Here is a 19,117-nt window from a genome sequence, read left to right as displayed (position 1 = left end):
ATAAGAACTTTTTTTTTTTTTTTTAGTTTTCTCTTTATTTTTAAGTAACATCCACACCCAGTGTGGGGCTCGAACTCAGGGTTGCTAGGTCAAGAGTCACATGTTCTTCCGACGGAGCCAGCCAGGCGCCCCTAACTCCTGCTGTACTTGGAATCAGGAACTAATAATGCCTAAGATTCAGGGACTGGTTGGTCTACACCCTTGTGGAGCTGGGACACATTATTTTCCAGAGATGCCCGCAACGGTATTTCTCGTTCCATATGCTCCTTTTTTTTTTTTTTAATTTTATTTATTCATTTAATGAGGGGTTCCATCCCAGGACCCTGGGATCATGACCTGAGCCAAAGGCAGACGCTTAATGACTGAGCCACCCAGGCGCCCCTCCATATGCTCTTCTAACAATCTGATCTCGACACTCCCCAGGAAAGGGGGACCCTATGTCCCTTCCTCTTTTGTATCTATGCCATGCCATGGCTCTGACTCTTCATAGAGAGAACTGGGCAGAAGTGATGTTATAGGACTCCCAAGATTAGGTAGAAAAGGCCACGCGGGGGCGCCTGGGGGGCTCAGTCAGTTAAGCGTCTGCCTTTGGCTCAGGTCATGATCCCAGGGTCCTGAGATCGAGTCCCACGTTGGGCTCCTTGCTCAGCAGGGAGTCTGCTCTCCCTCTGCCTGCTGCTCCCCCTGCTTGTGCTCTCAATCTCTGGTAAATAAACAAATAAAATCTTGAAAAAAAAAAAAAAAGAAAAGACCATGCAGCTTCTGCCTGGGTTACCGGGAGACTCTCCACTAAGCCATCAGCCACCCTATAAGCAGTCAGGCTGCCTTAGGCAGCCATGCTGCGGGGAACCCCAAGCTAGCTAGCGTGGTGGCCACATGGAAAGGTCTGACCGCAGAGAGCCCTCTGTCCAGCCCCCCAGAGGCCCTGGCCCAGAACACCACTTGACTGTACCCTGAGCCAGTCCCACCCACCTGAGCCCATCCCCAGATCCCGGCCCACAGTCCCCACGACGTTGGCGTCACCACTAAATGTTGGCATGATTCGTTCCGAGCAACCGTGGGTGAGAAGAGCAGCCTCAGCCTGATGCTGGGGTGGCAGAGGCAACAAGGTGGCCGGTTGCTGTCCAGGGGTCATCGGGCCATCACTGTATTCTCATCGGACCAGTTCCATGGTGTGATGGGGGCAGGGCTACAGCCGGAGCCTGCTGCCAGTGGATCCCTTCCCTTTCTAGGCTTACTTTCCCTTCCTGGATCTCTAATCGCTCCCGGGAATCTGTGAGAGATTGCACGTCCTCTCAGTGAATTCTCTTTCTGCCCCAGCGGTGGCTTCTGCTGCTTGGGACAAATCTACGGTGGGGGCTTCCATGCTCCCTTGACACTCGGAAATCTTTTCCTCTTCTTTTCAGCCTCAGCTCGGATGCCTTCTCCTAGAGGTCCTCCCTGACCTCCCAGGCTGGCCCAGCTGTCCACTCTGGGCTCCTGTGGCACCCTCCCTCCCCATTTCTCCCCCACCCACCCCTCCAACCCTGCCCACTCTGGTGTCATCACAGCCTGTCTCCCACCGGACTGGGAGCCACCAAGGGGCAGTGATTACTGCTAAATGCACCTGGGGCTGGGCACGGGGCTGGGCTCTGGGGGTGCGGACTGGTTTAAACTGAAGGGAAGGGAAGCTTGGGTCCCTCCAAGATTAGTGATGAGGTGGGGAGACACTTCCTCAGTTTGATTTGGACTGGAAATCACTGGAATCCTTCTCCCAGAGTGGAATGGAGAGAAAAGAGGAATAAGAACACTGGGGCAAGATCAGGTACACTACTCTTAAAGAAATGTGGGGTCTTTTTGACTAGGGACTTCGTACTTGGATATCTAGATCTGGTTCCAGAAAATTCGTTTGCATTAGTGGGGAAAGAGGGATGGCTGCCTGATTCTTTGAAAACTTGGGATTCTGGACTCTTGGGTCTGAGGGAGGAGGCTGGGAGCCTAGACTCCTGGATCCAGAAGAGCTGGGTCCCCCACTCACCCCTCTAGACCCCTGGGTTAATGGGGGGCAGAGATCAGTCCTCAGGGACCCCCATTCCCAAGGTCAAGCTGCCCCCTGGTGACTGCTGAACTTTCTCCACACATCTGAGGACAACCAGGTTTGGCAGTTTATTATTCACAAACCCCTTCTAGCCCCAGGGCTCCCTTTAGCAGTACATTTGGGGCCCTGCAAGGCAGAAGGAGAGGTGAGTTAGATGTATCACAGCCCGGTTGGGGGAAAGGCAGGGCCAGACCCAGGGAGGGAACCTGGCTGGGGCTGGGGTGGAGCAGACTCACCGGCCCCCATGCCTGGGCAGGGAATCATGGGCCCCCCAGGCGCAGCGGGAGGGATGACTTTTCCCTTAGGAGTTTCTGCAGTGGAGAGAGTTTGAAGAAGGGCTGTCGATTTCCTAGGACCAGTGTTTCCCTTCTGCTCCCCCTATCCCGTCTTCCCGCACACCCAGGTGTCTTGGACCCCAGCTGCCTCTCCACTTACCCTGGGGCTTCCTCCCTGGCCTGAGGGTTGGAGGCGATTTTCCACGGAGCTAACGTCACAGTCTTAATTCTTGGAAAGGAAAGAGGGCCCTGAAATCTGGGGAGGGCCAGAGGTGCCTGGAGAGAGGAGATTAAGAAATGTCACAGTTGAGCTACATCTGTCTTTCATTTCACAGGTCCAGACAGTGATAACACTTTGGTGGCTGGGGGGAGGAGGGGGGAGGGACAGTACAACAGAATTGTCCCTGGTCCATGTTGTTTTTTTCCCTAGCACTTCTGGCTTAAGTAGAAAGTTTTGTTTGTCCATCCATCTACGCATTCCTCCATCCATCCATCCATCCACCCATCCACCCACCCATCTTTCTATCCATCCATCCATCTATCCATCCATCTTTTTCTTCCTTCCTTCCTTCCATCCATCTATTCATCCACCCACCCACGCTTTCATCCATCTATCTGTCCATCTTTCCATCCATCCATCGACCCACCCGTCTATCCATCCAACCATATTTCCATCCATCCATCCATCCATCCATCCATCCATCCATCCATCTTTTCATCCATCCATCCATCTTTTCATCCATCCATCCATCCATCCTCCTATCCATCCATCCATCCATCCATCTCACAAATATTCTCAGAATCTACAGTGTGTCTGGCACTATTCTAGGTTCTGAAGAGAGAGCTATGAACCAGGCACACAAATCTCTGTCCTCATGAAACTGATGATCTACTGAGCACGAGGCTTACCATGAATAATCAGCTCACAGATAAGGAAAATATCCAGAGTGAGTAATCAGTGCACGATACCATGAGTAATCAGTGCACGGACAAGGAAACATCCAGAGAGTGTTAGATGTTCTTCAAGGAACTGAAACGGCATGGGGAAAGTGGGGGGTGACTAGATGTAAGAGAGGCCATGGAAGACCTCTGGGAAGAGGGCGGGGAATTACACAGAAGGCTGAGAGTAAGAAAGATGTAGTCAGAGGTCCTGCGATGGGTGGTGGTTGCTGGCCCTTTAGAGTAGGAGTTCACTGCTGCTGAAGAGGAGTTGGGGGGATGGTAAGAGGTCAGAGAGGTGGGGAGGGGTCAGATCCCTCAGGCCTTGTGGGCTGCAGAGAGCATGTTGGCTTTTTCTTGGAGCCCTGGGGAGCAGCGGGCAGGGGTTTCTTAGAGGTCAGGGAGGGATGTGAATCCAGGTTACAAACACTCAGTCTTGCTCATTTCATCAGAACCTGGGGGGCCCATGCCAGGCTTATTGCTATTCTCCATGGAGACAGTGAGGATGGGAGAGGTCCCCAGGGGCCAGCAAGGTGCCGGGGTCCCACTGAATGACGGGCTTGATGCCTAGAGAGGGGTTTCTCAGGTGGAGAACAGCAGTGTGGGAGTGGCCTACGCAGACCCCCAGGACATGGACACAGCCCCTTTGGCCCCATGCCCACAGCTGCCCAACCCCCACGCCCACACGGCCGGGGCTGGCATGGTGCCCATTTCACAGACAGGAGCACAGAGGCCCACTAGAGTGGAGGACAGAGTCTGCAGCCTAGATCCAGGGGTCTGGGGGCCAGTCCCAACTCTCTCATCTTGAGCTGGTGACCTCCACATCGGGCTCTGCGTAAGAGGGATCGTAACAGTACCTACCTCCCTGGGTTGTCAGGACAATTAAATCAATAGGTCAAGAGCAGTGCCAGGCATAGAGCAAGTTCTGCACACGTTAACCGTTCTCATTCTGGCGGTCACTTTGCTGGGCAGTTGCGCCCCCCGCCCCCGCCCCCCAGGACCACCTCTCTCTTGCTGCGTGTTTTGAAGAACGAAGAAGTAGGAGTTGACTGGGATTTGAATTGGGCAGGTTTGGGGAGCACAGGAAAGGGCATGCTGGCGGAGGGCCCAGCCGAAGCAACGGTGCACCCCTGTGGCCCCCCTCGGCCCCCCATTCGGGCTATGTCCCCCTCATTGTCCTCAGGGAGCCGGCTGAGTGCCTCCTAATGTTTCCATTTGCTTTTGGCTGCAGGTCTGGATCTGTTTTTAGCTTCCCTGGCTGGTGTCCCCGCCACCCCCCCTTCCTGCTGGCTCACTTGTTTGCTGCGGTCGAATCGTGTTCCCGGACTTCCTGAGCTGTTTGTTTGAAGACAGCCCTGTATTGATTGAATCTTGCGTGTGCTCGGCCTGAGACGCTAACAGAGATGGCCCCTCCCCAGCAGGCCAGGGGCTCGGAAAATCCTGGGGTAGGAAGTACAGGGTGGGGGAGAGAAAGAAGGCTGGGGCTTGCTTGGAAAATAAGCAGCTGATTTGAGGGTTCTCTAAGTGCCCCCCAAACACCAGATTTTCTTGTATCTGGCTGTGAGGTTTGGGCGAGTGCGATCACCTCTCTGAGCCTTCTTCCTCTGGAAAGTGAAGAGGGGAACAGTTTTGACTCCATGGGCTGCTGGGGACACCCAGTTCAAGGAATCCATTCAAAGTCTCTTCACTGAATACCCGGTGTGTGTCAGGTACTGTTCTAGACTCTGGAGACATACCAGAGAAGGCAGAGGCCTAAAGACTGTCCTCTGGCAGGTGGTGAAAAGAACTATGGAAATCATCAGCACAGGGGCTTGGGGGGTTCTTATTATCAGTAAAATAAGGTGGTCAGGGAAGGCCTCCCTGAGGAGGAGATGAGAAAGCAAGCCTGGGGAAAGGAGGTCTAGGCAGAAGGAACAGCTGGTGCAAAGGCCCTGGGGTAAGACATGCCTGGGATGCTGGACGGAGAGCCAGGAAGCCAGTGAGGGATAACTAAGGACGAGAACAAGAGGGTGTAGAGGATCGTCCAGCACCTTGTCAATGGGCGCAAAGATGAGTGCTGGGCCTGGGGCCCCTGAGAGACCCCAGGGCTGAGTAAGACCTGAGCTGCCCACCTCAGACCAGTGCCTGACTCACCACTTTCAGCCGGCCTTTAGCAGGAGACACACTCAGCTGAGGGGACTGTGGGGGCGCTGAGGAAACCACCTAGGAGAGACAGAGGGTAAGGACGGGACTGAAAGCTGCCATTGTCTGCCCCCCTACGTGTCCTTCTGCTCAGAGTCCCAGCATTCAGGCACTCTTCTGGCTTTGGAGATAGAATGGAGAAGGCAAAGTCCTAACCCTTAGGAGAGTTACAGCTGGAGAAAGAGCCCTGGATTCTTGGGGGAAGCAAAGGTCCAGCTTCTAGGACCCCAGAATCCTGTCACCAGCCGCCTCCCTCTTCAGATCCAGGAGTCCAGACCCCCAGTCCCCTCCTCAGACCCAGGAGGGAGGCCTTCAGTCTCCTCCCCCCTCAGATCCAGGAGTCCAGTCGCCTCCTCCCTCAGACTCAGGAGTCTAGGCCCCCAGCCTCCTCCCTCAGACCCAGGAGCCTAAGGCCCCCAGCCCCCTCCTCCCTCAGGAGTCCAGACCCCAAGCCCCCTTATCCCTCAGACCTAGAAGTGAGGCCGCCAGCGCCACTCCCCTCAGACCCAAGAGTCCAGGCCCCCAGTACCTCCTTCCTCAGACCCAGGAGTCCAGACCCCAAGCCCCCTTATCCCTCAGACCTAGAAGTGAGGCCCCCAGCACCACCCCCCTCAGACCCAGGAGTCCAGGCCCCCCGCACCTCCTCCCTCAGACCCAGGAGTCCAGACCCCAAGCCCCCTTATCCCTCAGACCTAGAAGTGAGGCCCCAAGCGCCACCCTCCTCAGACCCAGGAGTCCAAGCCCCCAGCACCTCCTCCCTCAAACCCAGGAGTCCCTGGCCCCGCTCACCTGTCCCAGCTCCTCCTCCCCATCTTCCTGGTCACTGCTATCTCTCAGGTGCTCAGCAGTGGCCCTGGCTTCCGCTGGCCTCACTTGGAATTGGATACTCACAGCCTCTTGGCCCTTGATCTCTCTGCGGCAGAAGGGGCAGGTCTGGCTGTCGGAGTGCTAGGGGTAGGGTGGGAAGGGACTGGGTCAGGTTCTCCCTGTCCTCCACCGTGTCCCTTGGGATCACAAGGGCCTACCTCCCCAACAGTGATGTGCTGAGGAGAGATGGAGGGAGATGGAGAGAGAGGGAGAGGAGTCAGGAGTAGAGGAGCTGGGGGGGATGTAGCGGGGGGAAGGGGGTTGGGAGCAGAGTGTGAGGTCAGGAGGGGGGCACAAGTGGGGAGCCCCGCGGAGCCAGGGTGTTGCGGGGTGGGGGGCTTAGCTGTCCACAGCGATGCTGTTGCCTAGAAATGCCCAAGGTGCTTGCCGGGGCCCCTACGAACTGTGGTGAGCCCCACAGAGACATCTGCCTCGCAGCCACCACTGGGGCCAGTGCTGCGGTTCTTATGATCCCAGGATACACCTCGGCGACAGCCACCAGTGAGCTCCGAAGAACCAGATGATGACTCACAGGTCCTGGGGGTTACGTGGCAGGACTGGGGCCCCACAGCGAGGTCCTGGGTGTAGAGAGAGGGAAGGTGCACGCACCTGGGGCTCTGCCTTTATTAGGGGATAAGTGGGGTGTCTAGGGATTCATGGGTTCACTCTTTGTTGGTGAATTTGAGGCATTAGAACGTGGGAAGGACAAGGAGGGTCTTCCAGGGTCAGCCATCTGACTGGTTCCCCTGGGCTTTCTAAACGGGGGACTTCATGAGCTGGGTGGCCTGGTTCCTTATCGGATTTTGCCAGCAGCTGCATCCTACAGCTGGCAATATGTGTATCCAAGATGAAAGTCTTTGGAACGCATGCCTCAGACATCAGATACTTGTCCAACACCTCCATTACCATCAAAAACCCAGGGCGCCTGAGTGGCTCAGTTGGTTAAACGACTGCCTTCAGCTCAGGTCATGATCCCGGAGTCCTGGGACTGAGTCCCGCGTATGGGGAGTCTGCTTCTCCCTTTGACCTTCTCCCCTCTCATGCTCTCTCTCTCTCTCAAATAAAGAAAATCTTTAAAAAAAAAATTAATGTCAGGTCCTATACTACCTAGGGGTCAAGAGCCCCGGCTTCCCAGGGGGCCTTTGCAGAGGGTTTTGTGGGCTTGGATCCTCACTATAGCCCTTGGGAGGTTGGCTACTGTTAGCCCCGTTCTCCAGGGGTGGAGCCTAAGGCTCAGAGAGGGGAAGCCACTGGCCCCAGATCGCCCAGCCAAGGAACAGGGAACAAGGAGCCCTTTCCACGGATAATAACGCAGCCGGAGAAGGAGGAGCGGAGGTGAGAGACACAGAGCAAGATGGAGACAGAGGCACAGAGAGAGTTGGGCTCCCTCTCATCACTCCTGAGGGACCCTGAGCACATCTCTGCTCTCCCTGGGCCTCAGTTTCCCCATCTGATCCATAAGCATTGCCCTATGTGGGGGATCCTCTAGGAAGGACTTGTGCCGTAAAGTGGGGGGAGAATGGGCAGGACGGCAGGGTGGTCAGACCCACCTGCCAGGCGGCCAGACAGCGGCTACAGAGCAGGTGCCCACAGGGCTCGATTTTCACATCCTTGTCACTCTCCGCACAGATCTTACAGAGCTCGAACGTGGAGTCCATGGCCCAGTAGAGCTGCAGCTGCTCCTAGCAGGCGAGAAGATGGGGAGGATGACAAGGGGCCTGTCAGCCATGGGGATCCAAGTCAGGCCACAGGAAGAAAGCCCCAAACTTTTGTGCCAGCCCTGAGCCCTCCAAAGTTCAAGGTTGTGTATCCAGCAGCCTCCTCCTTATACCTTGTTGTGGGCCTCTGTCTCCAGGGTGGTCTACACTCAGGGTTGCCAGATTTAGCAACTAAAAATATAGCATGCCCTGTTAAAGCTGATTTCTGGATAAATGAAGTGGAATTTTTTAAGGTGTAAGTATATCCCAGATAGTGTGTGGGATATACTTATGCCAAAAGGTTTCACTTGGCATTTCTCTCTCACCCATGGGGTGGCTGTGAAGACTAGAAGCTATACAGGGGCTGTCATCGGGGGAAGCTCAAGTGTATCAGCCATTCCAAGAACCTCAGCGGTATCATTTCCTGGTTTAATCCCAGCAAAAACCCCTGGGGAGGAGGCAGGAGGAGCCGTAGTTTCCAGAGAAGGAACAGAGGCAGAGAGAGGGGCCAAGTGATTTAACCCAGCTCACATGGCCACCGCACCAGCACACATACCCAAGGCCTCTGGGATTCTAGGCCTGACTCTGTGGGAGAGAATTCAGGAATCAAGGCACAGTGTGGGGGTGAGGGGTGGGGCGGGAAGCAGGGGTGGGGCGGTGGGAGGCAGAGGGCGCGACCTCACCTCTGACACATGGATGTAGGGATGGGGTTTCGTCTGGTAGAGCTCAGTCAGGTCTGGGTTGTGGTTCTTCCCATCTGGGTAGAGGTAGCTGGGCGAAGGGAAGAGGGGATACTGAGGGACATCTAACATTCCCCACCTAAATAAGCAAGGGCTCCCCGGACTCTGCCATAGGCCCACGGCCCCTGGAGGAGCATCTCTCCCAAACCTATCATTGGCCTAGGAATCTCTTCCCTTCCCTCTCCTCCCATTGGGACTTTCCAGGGCAAGTGGTATCTCCTTGGATCCCAGGGCAGGGCCGTATCCCCTCAGAACCCCCCCAAAAAGGCACATTAGACCTAAGTGTCCCAAGGTCTGGAAACACAAATCAGGTCAACAGGAACCAGGAAACTGAGAAACCAGGAAACCCCAGTCTTCACCCTCCCAGAGAGCCCCCGTCCTTGAGTGTTCGGCTCCAAATATAGGTCATGCATTGCTAGAGCAACCAGATCCTAGTCTTGGATTAGCAAATCAGAAGGACCCTTCTACACTGTCTACACTCTTCACTTCACATATAGTTATGGAAGTTCACTGCAGGAAAGGTAACAGCTCAAGGCCACACAGCAGGGCCTGGAGGGCCGTGGGCAAGGTCTGAGAACTGGGCTGTGCACCCTCTGGGTCACAACTGTACCCTACAGCGGTGCCACGGGTCCCCTGAGCCTGATGGGTCTGCCCGGCCAGCCAGGTAGAGCAGAACAGGTAGAGCTCTCCCACAAACACACTGTGTGTCCTGCGCTGGGCAGCTCTACCTCCTTGCACTCAGTTTTCCTTTCTGTAAAATGGACATAATCATGCCTGGGGAGGGGGGGCGGGGCAAAGATTGCTGGCGGCCATAAAATGCTTCCTCCACACCTAAACACATCCAAAGGAGAACTGCTATGATCAGCTTTAGACCCCACAAGCCACCTCACTGTATGGTAGAAAGTGCTTGGAGTGTCTTCGCCTCTCTCCTTGATCTGTCCATCTTTTTTTTTTTTATTTTTTTTTTTAGATTTTTATTTATTTGTCAGAGAGAGAGGAGAGCGAGCGAGCACAGGCAGACAGAATGGCAGGCAGAGGCAGAGGGAGAAGCAGGCTCCCCGCCAAGCAAGGAGCCCGATGTGGGACTCGATCCCAGGATGCTGGGATCATGACCTGAGCCGAAGGCAGCTGCTTAACCAACTGAGCCACCCAGGCATCCCTGATCTGTCCATCTTTATAATGGGTAGTGGGGTCTGTGTGCTGGGCAGCATGGGGCAGAGGAATGGGTTAAGCCAGACTGATGATGTTCATATTCATTTCATTTCTAGAATCTCTTTTCTCCAATGAAGTCTGACCTGGAACTCAAGACACTGTGGTGGGTGAAGGTCCGTATCTGAGCCTGGCCTCAAATCCCAACCCATGAGCTCAGTGGCTGTGTGACCCCAGCAAGTGGCTCTGTCTCTCTGTGCCTCAGTTTTTCTTGCTTGTCAAGTCGGGATATACTAGTATAACCAACAGAGCCTCATTATTCTTGGATTCTGTTTCTGCAGATGTGTCTCCCTGCTAACATCTGTCACCCCCAAATCCATAGTCATGGTACTCTTGTGGTCACTCACAACTGCACATCATGGCAAAAGCCTGAGTCACCTGATGCGTTTCCGGCTGAGGCTGGAGAAGGGGACACTTGGCCTTTTCATTTCAGTTCCTCACGCTATAAACGAGCATCCTTATCAGTGCATTTAGTGCCATGGTTTTTTTTTTTTTGCATTATTAGGCATTTTGTTGGTGATTTCGCTGTTTTAAATGTCCCCGAGACAGTGCTTGAGTGCTGTCCAGCGTCCCTAAGCACAAGGCTGGGCTGTGCCTTATAGGGAATATACACGTGTCGGATGAGCTTTATTTAGACTTGACCTCACTGTCAAAGCACGGACTACACATTAAATAAGGTGTCTTTAGGCAGAAAAACACATAAAGGTTGCTACTGGTTACCAATAAGGTAGCAACTGGTTGACAAAAATGTGACCAGATGGGACGCCTGGCTGGTGCAGTCCATAGAGCTTGGGACTCTAGATCTCGGGGTCATGATTTCAAGCCCCACACTGGGAGTGCAGCCTACTTAAAATTAAAAAAAATATATAGGACCAGAATATTGCGGGAAACTACACCTGTATTTGCCCCATAAGCCGTGGCTCAGTGTTCTATAAATCAGTGTTCGTGGGGACTTTACAGAACTACCATTAACAACAACAAGAGAACGGACCGCATATCTATGTGTCTCACATCGTATCATTTAGGTACGCCTGGTAAGAAAGCTCTGGCTAAAGGTTCAGGGAGAGACCCAGGAAGCCCACCACCTTTTTCCGCTCCCCTCCGACCCAGGGCAGCTTCTGAAAAAGGAGCTGGGGGGCAGCCAAGGCTGGAGGTTGAAAACACCTGCCCAGTTCTTTCTCCTTTAACGGTCTAGATTCTAGAACAGGATATGGGTATCTAGAAGCCAAAGATTTTCAGCAGAATTCCCAGGAACAGAGCCAGTGGGGTCGGCTCCCACACACTCCTTGCAGCCACTTGCTAGTGCCCATGGCAGCTTTCCGTGAACCAGAAAAGGTGCCCTGGGGGCGCCTGGGTGGCTCAGCTGGTTAGGTTTCAGACTCTTGATTTCAGCTCAAGTCATGACCTCAGGGTTTTGAGATCAAGGCCTGGGTCGGGCTCCAGGCTTAGTGTAGCGCCTGCTTGAAACTCTCTCTCTCTTCCTCTGCCCCTCCTCCTGCTTGCACGTGCCTGTAGCTCGCGATCTCTCTCTCTCTCTGCTTCTAAAACAAATAAAATCTTAAAAAAAAAAAAAAAAGAAATAGCTCCCCTTCCTCAAGACCCTCGTCTGCCGCCTACTGGAACAACGTAGTATTGCAAACGTACAATGTCTGCCCTGCGACCTGGGCCCTGAGGGATCTTGGCGGGATCCTGAGGGATCAACACAAGCTACTTTTCCAAGCACATTCTGCGGACACCCTCCCCCGGCCAGGATGGCGACTCACAAGCCTTCTTTTTGTCCATCCAGGAGTGCTTGGAACAGGGGTTTGTTGAGAGGGATGGTCTGCAGGATGCTGCCATCTGAGCTCACGTATCCAATGGCCCATTGACCCAGGCGAGTGCAGCTGGGCCGGAAGATGTAACTGGAGGAAGAGGTTGGTAGGATGGGGTGAGGGAGTGGTCACTGCTGTCCCACTGGGGACTTCCCAGCTGCCCATTCTGTTGGAGATCCAGGTGTCTAAGTCTTTGTCCTTTATAATCTAGCTTCCCACTTTTTCATCAACGAGCATTAAAATTCTTGTCCTCCACTATAGGGAATTACCCGCTGCTTTACCTGCTTGTCTCTTCCTCCTCCTTCACTGGGGCTCAGACAAGGTTGTTTTTATCTTGGCCAATCAGTGCCTTTTTAGGCCCCTGAGATTTAGGACCCCATAGTAACCACTGAGATTTTTTTTGCTAGAAGTATCAGGAGCAAGTTACCCTATTCCTACAGAGGTTTCTAAGCTGGTAGAGTGTACAGCTGGGGCTTCTAGAAACCTTTTGCCACCATAAGGAGAGACCATGTCTGAGAATGAAGCAAACACAGAGAGAAGTAGACACAGGGAAGACACTGACTCCTGACAACAGCATTTGAGCACCTAGATCCAGCTGTGCCTGAAACCCCACACCTGGTCTTTTCAATCACGAGAATTTATCCATCCCTTTTCCTTTCCCTTTAAACCAGCATGAAGTTTAACTGGGAGAGTGCTAACATACTTGGCATTACTGGAGTCAACCTTGCGAGACTCATGAATGTGACCTCCTATTCCCTCAACATCCAGGTGTTCCAGGTAGCTCAGTCCCTCAATCCTTAGCCCTCTGGGAGGACCCAACAGCTCAAGTTTCCTTGCTTGAAATCTTTTAAGCACTCAGGTGTTTGGATCTCAGTCTCCTACTCCAGCAAGTGTGTGTGTGTGTGTGTGGGGTCATATAAAAAAATTTTTTTTTAAGATTTTATTTATTTATTTGACAGAGATCACAAGTAGGCAGAGAGGCAGGCAGAGAGAGAGAGTGGGAAGCAGGCTTCCCACCGAGCAGAGATTCCAACATGGGGCCCGATCCCAGGACCCTGGGATCATGACCCGAGCCGAAGGCAGAGGCTTTAACCCACTGAGCCACCCAGGCGCCCCTTAAAATTTTTTTTTGACAGACGGTACAATATGAGCTCTGACTCATCAGAAATGGATATTATCCTGGGGCAGGGTCTTCAGCCCCCCGGCCCCGGTATTGTTCCTTTAGCTGCTGGATTGTGAGAAGGTGTATTGTGAGAGTGTCAGAAGAATGCACGTGGAAAGGTGGTGCATGTTGAGCACTGCCCAAGATCATTAGGCTCCTGGGAGGTCCCAGGAGATGAGGCACTCAGCATCTTACCTCTCAGTGCTTGGCAGTCTGGGGTCCCAGGTTCTTCAGCCCTTCAGTTCTTACTCCCCCAAGGCTGGCTGGGCTCCCCAACACCCCAGCCCAGGATCCAGACCCTGGAGCCCCCAGCAGCCTCCTCCTCCTGAGGCCCAGCCCTTTTACCTGCCTGGCTTGTCTCTGCAGGTCTGCAGACGCTCTTGGACCTCATCATATGTGAGGAAGGCCATGTAGCCCGGGTGGTTGACTGCCAGGAGCTGCCAGTTCCTGAGGAGTGTTGGCCACAGCTGGATCGGGGAGGCATGTGGCTCAGGGAGGGGCCGAGGAAGCCGCCCATCTCTCATGCCTCCCCGAGTCTCAGTCACCTTGCTTTCACCTGGGGCGGGCCTCAGGAATCTGATACAGAAGACCCCAGATCCTCCCTTTCCCAGGAACCACAGGTCTGGGATCCCAGCCCCTCTTCCCTCACCAACCTCTCCTTCCCCCAGGACCCAAGAGTCTGGGCTTCCAGCCTTGGCCTTTGCTGACCTGGAAGAGCCTGGTGAAGATGTCAAACTCGAAGATGGACACGTGGCCACTGCAGGTGAGGTTAATGGTGGAGCGCAAGGCCAGGGCCGTGGAGCCTGATTCCACTGGGTGGCAGGTGCACAAGAGTGACTCAAACTCAGCCCAGGGCAGCACACACCTGGATGGAGGGGTGGGGTATGCAGCGGAGGAACCTGGATGGGAAGGCCTCTGAGGAGGAGGTGGCTGGGGGCCTGGACTGCTGGGTCTGAGGGAGGAGGCGGGTGGGGGTCTAGACTGCTGGGTCTGAGGGAAGAGGCAGCAGGGGGCGAGGACTCCTGGGGCCCCTAGGGCAGGGACAGGATGAGGCGCTGGAACTAAGGGGCCCCGGGGACAGGTGCTAACTCACCGGGCTCCACAGTGCTCCCTCCAGAAGGCATGGGCCTGCGCCTTGGTGGGCTGGTAGGTGTGCCCACAGTACTCTCCCTTGGGGAAGAGTGCACCCAGTTCCGCGTGCATGTAACTGAAGATGAGGGCCAGCTTGGCCAGCTGTCGCCTGTGGGGATGGGCTCTGAGGGCCTGGACTGGACTCTGGGCCTCCCACCGACACCTGCACCCACTGTGGGAAAGACCCACAGGCACCAGGCCCCCAGACTCTGTAACCAAAAAGTTGATTCCAAGATGGCCTATGGCAGTGCCGACACCTCCCATCTGAGAACCTCTGTTTCCTTACCCATGAAGGAAAGGGAGGCGCTGCCCAGGATCCCAGTCATCCTCCAGCAAACAGACCCCAGCCTCCACCTGCTGCCCCCCAGGGGTGCCTTGTCAGAGGTGGAGCCCATGAGAGCCGAGGGCATTGGGAGCAGTCTGAGAGCAGGTTGCGCTGGGAACCTTCTTGGTTTTAGCAGCCCTGGGGGGGTGGACCCCTGTGCCTTCTCCTGCCAGTGGCCCCCCTGGGGTATGGGTCAGGATGGGGGTGCAGAAAAGGGTAGCTCTGACATTTAGCTGCAGCATTTTGGGGGAGGTTCCTTTATTCCCCCTTATGTCAGTTTCCCCAACTGTGAAATGGGTATAAGTGCAGCCCCTGTCTCAGAGGGGCAGCAGAGAATGCCCAGCATACCTGACGTGCGGCCGGCACTCAGTGCACATTCATTTTTTACTATTGGCTTTATTATTATTTTTTTTAAAGATTTATTTATTTATTTATTTGACAGAGAAAGAGATCACAAGTAGGCCGAGAGGCAGGCAGAGAGAGAGAGGAAGGGAAGCAGGCTCCCTGCTGAGCAGAGAGCCCGACACGGGGCTCGATCCCAGGACCCCGGGATCATGACCTGAGCTGAAGGCAGAGGCCCAACCCACTGAGCCACCCTGGTGCCCCTATTATTATTATTTTTAAAGATTTTATTTAGGGGTGCCTGGGTGGCTCAGTGGGTTAAGCATCTGCCTTCAGCTCAGGTCATGATCCCAGAGTCCTAGGATTGAGTCCCATGTGTGGGGCTCCCTGCTCAGCGGGGAGCCTGCTTCTCCCTCTTCTCCCTGCCTGTGCTCTATCTCAGTCTCTTTCTTTCAAATAAATAAAATAAATAGATAATCTTTTTTTTTCTTTTTTAAAAGAGGGGTCTCTCCTCTTTAATAAAAAAAAATTAAAGATTTTATTTATTTATTTCAGAGAGAGAGTGAGCATGAGAGAAAGACAGAGAGAAAGCACATGAGCAGGGGCAGAGGGAGAGGGAGAAGCAGGCTCCCCGCTGAGCAAGGAGCCAATGCAGGGCTCGATCTCAGGACCTTGGGATCATGACCTAAGCTGAAGACAGATGCTTAACTGACTGAGCCACCCAGGTGACCCAGATTTTGGAAAAAGAAAATGTGAACTATCTTATTAATTATTGCTTTATACTGATTACAAGTTGAGATAATATTTTGGATAGTGTGAGTTAAGGGAATGTTATCAAAACTCAATGCACCTGTTAAAAAAAATCTTTCCTGGGGCCTCCGGCTGGTTCAATTGGTAGAGAGGTGACTCCTGATCTCGGGGGTGTGAGTTTGAGCCCCATGTTGGGTGTAGAGATTTTTTTTTTTGAAAGATTTTATTTATTTATTTGACAGAAATCACAAGTAGGCAGAGAGTCAGGCAGAGAGAGAGAGAGAGAGAGAGAGAGAGAGAGAGGAGAAAGCAGCTCCCTACAGATCAGAGAGCCGGATGTGGGGCTTGATCCTAGGACTCTGGGATCATGACCTGAGCCGAAGGCAGAGGCTTTAACCTACTGAGCCACCCAGGCGCCCCGGGTGTAGAGATTATTTAAAAATAAAATCTTAAGGGACGCCTGGGTGGCTCAGTTGGTTGGACGACTGCCTTCGGCTCAGGTCATGATCCCGGAGTCCCGGGATAGAGTCCCGCATCGGGCTCCCAGCTCCATGGGGAGTCTGCTTCTCCCTCTGACCTTCTCGCTCATGCTCTCTCTCACTGTCTCTCTCTCGGATAAATAAATAAAATCTTTAAAAAAAAAATAAAATCTTAAAAAAACATCTTTCTGTAATATGTCTACTGGAAAATAAAAGATTACGTATGTGGGTTGCATTAGATTTTTAGTGGGGAGTGGTGTTCTAGAATCTTCTTCAGAGAGTTGCTAGAACCCTAGTAACTAGAACACTCAACTCAGACACTAAGGCCCGATGCCTCCTAGTTTCTAGAACAGTGATTCTCAGTGGAGTTATACCACCTTTCTAAGGAGCTTTGAGAAATTTACTTGACATAGCCATTACGGTAGGGAGGCTAAATTGTGGGGGACAGACAGTCCCCTGTAGCAAAATTTGCCCACATCTCACTCCACTTTCCAATGTCCCATCAGGCATCCATGAAAGTGGAGAGTCTATTTTAAATGATCTAAACCTAAAATCCAATTCCATTTTACAAAAGCATTTTCTGCACCTCTTAAATTTTTACTTTATTTTTACAGAAATTCGACGATCCTCTATAGGGAAGGGAGACTGGTTCAGTGACATAGGGATTCTCCCTAGAGGTGCCAATGTCTGACTAGCCCATTCTGCTTCCCAGAATAATTATAATCACGTCCTGGCATTTTTTTAAAAGATTTTATTTATTTATTTGACAGACAGAGATCACAGGTAGGCAGAGAGGCAGGCAGAGAGAGAGAGGGAAGCAGGCTCCCCGCCGAGCAGAGAGCCCAATGCGGGGCTCGATCCCAGGACCCTGGGATCATGACCCGAGCTGAAGGCAGAGGCTTAACCCACTGAGCCACCCAGGCGCCCCGTGTCCTGGCATTTTCATTTGAAACACAGATAACGTTACTATGAAGGGCATTCTTTTTTTTTTTTTAAATCATCCCTTATAATAGAGTTTGGGTATTATAGTGATTTTTTAAAAATATTTATTTATTTATTTATTTGATGGAGAGAGATCACAAGTAGGCAGAGAGGCAGGCAGCGAGAGAGAGAAGGAAGCAGGCTCCCCACGGAACAGAGAGCCCGATGCGGGACTCCATCCCAGGACCCTGGGATCATGACCTGAGCCGAAGGCAGAGGCTTTAACCCACTGAGCCACCCAGGCGCCCCTTGGGTATTATAGTGATTTTTTAAAAAATTATGCATAGTTTAACCTATGCACTTTTATTTATTTTTTTTAAAAGATTTTATTTATTTACTTGACAGACAGAGATCACAAGTAGGCTGAGAGGCAGGCAGAGAGAGAGAGGAGGAAGCAGGCTCCCTGCTGATCAGAGAGCCCGATGTGGGGCTCGATCCCAGGACCCTGGGATCATGACCTGAGCCGAAGGCAGAGGCTTTAACCCACTGAGCCACCCAGGCGCCCCTAACCTATGCACTTTTAAAAAAAAGATTTTATTTATTTATTTTACAGAGAGAGAGAAAGAGGGAACACAAGCAGGGGGCATGGGAGAGGGAGAAGCTGTCTCCCCGCCAAGCAGGGAGCCCGATGTGGGGCTCGATCCCAGGACCCGGGGATCATGACCTGAGCTGAAGGCAGACGCTTAACCGGCTGAGCCACCCAGGTGCCCCTAACCTATGCATTTCATTTCAGGATGAAATTGAGGAGACAAAAGTATTTGCCTGACAGGGTTGAGAGCCGCTGGTCCGGACCTTGTTTTGAGCTGGGCTCTAGAGCCCAGACCTCACCTGCTTCTGTCACTCAGCAGCCCCTTCCCCAGAGTTCAGAAGAGGCAGGGGGAGCTACAGATAAGCCCTGGGTCCTGAGCTAGGTGTTCCTCAGGAACCAAGACCGGGGGGCCCTGTGTGTCCCCCTAGGCAGGGGCAGTGATGGAAATGTCAGTCCATCCCTCCTCATGCAAGAAGCTCCCTGGGGACCCCACATTCCCAGGATGTGTGTCTAGGCCTCTGGGAGAGTAGGGCAATGTGACGCGGGATGCTGGATGCCAAGAAAGAGGGGAAATGGGGAACTGAGGGCATAGGTGTCCAAAGAAAGAAAAAACTGGGTTGTTCGGTTTTACAGGTTCTCAGGGAACGGGGCTTGGGACTTGGACCCCTGAGTCTGAGGGAGGAGGGGCTGGGGACTTGGACTCCTGGGTCTGAGGGAGGAGGGGCTGGGGATCTGGACTCCTGGGTCTGAGGTAGGAGGGGGCTGGGGGCCTGGATCCCTGGTCTGAAGGAGGAGGGCCTGGGAGTCTGGACCTCTGGGTCTGAGGGAGGAGGGGGCTGGGGGCCTGGACGCCTGGGTTTGACGGAGAAGGGGCTGGGGGCCCGGACTCCTGATCCCATGTCTTCTCTGGGGCCAGGGCGGCTGCTCACCTGAGTCTGGAGCCCTCCCGGAAGAGCTCGTCGTTGGCAGTCCTCTCACCCCGGGGTGGCAGCAGTGCCGCCACCTGCCTGCTCTTGGCCTCCAGGTTGTGAAGGTAGACGATGAGAAAGTCCCTCGCACCACCGGGACCCTCGCGGCCGCCTCCGCCGGCCGCCCGCCGGGCGTGGGCCAACTGGCGCAGCAGCTGCACGATGCGGGGCAGCAGGTCTCGCAGCGAGGGGGGGCTGGAGGCAAGCCGGGGGTCCCCGCACTGCTCTTCCAGGCGCTGCAGCTGCCTCACAGCCCCGCCGAGAGCGCGGGCCTCTCCCGACCGCCACCCCCAGGGGGCTGCCGCGGCAGCCATGGGCCCCCGGGTTCCGGGGAAGGTAGGAGGGCGGCGGGCAAAGGTGCGGCCCCGCCCAGGGTGGGGGCGGGACCCGGAGCCAAAGGTGAGGGGGCGGGCCCCGGAGAAGAGGGGAGGGGACACAGGTGCCCGTGTCTTTGGAGGAGGCGGAGTCTGGGGGGATCTGGCGCTTGAGTTCCTAGAGATGGGGTTCGAAAGTCTGATCCCCTCAAGAGAGCTGGATGGGGTGGCTGAGGTGGGTGGACACGGGAGGAGACTTCAATGGGTAGGAATTGTAGGTAGGACGCCTGGGCCCCTTCTGAGACCGACTGGAGCCTGGATCCCAAGGGTTGCAGTGGAG

General features: G+C 54.0%; 1 protein-coding gene across 1 annotated transcript; it reads right to left on the bottom strand.

Moving 5' to 3' along the window:
* Positions 1-2,122: 2,122 nt before the first annotated feature.
* Positions 2,123-18,825, bottom strand: CBLC (Cbl proto-oncogene C). The gene is given in 13 exon segments (XM_047712232.1): positions 2,123-2,388; positions 2,513-2,628; positions 4,587-4,695; positions 4,698-4,731; positions 5,425-5,493; positions 6,262-6,420; positions 7,890-8,021; positions 8,720-8,807; positions 11,749-11,886; positions 13,304-13,425; positions 13,667-13,823; positions 14,052-14,198; positions 18,425-18,825. Coding segments are annotated over 12 exon segments (1,569 nt in total). The 5' UTR covers positions 18,778-18,825; the 3' UTR covers positions 2,123-2,388; positions 2,513-2,567.
* Positions 18,826-19,117: the final 292 nt, after the last annotated feature.

Source organism: Lutra lutra, chromosome 17, assembly GCF_902655055.1.
Source record: "Lutra lutra chromosome 17, mLutLut1.2, whole genome shotgun sequence".
Classification (NCBI taxonomy): domain Eukaryota; kingdom Metazoa; phylum Chordata; class Mammalia; order Carnivora; family Mustelidae; genus Lutra; species Lutra lutra.
The sequence above is the reverse complement of the archived record's forward strand: the minus strand, read 5'-3'. Positions and strand labels throughout refer to the sequence as shown.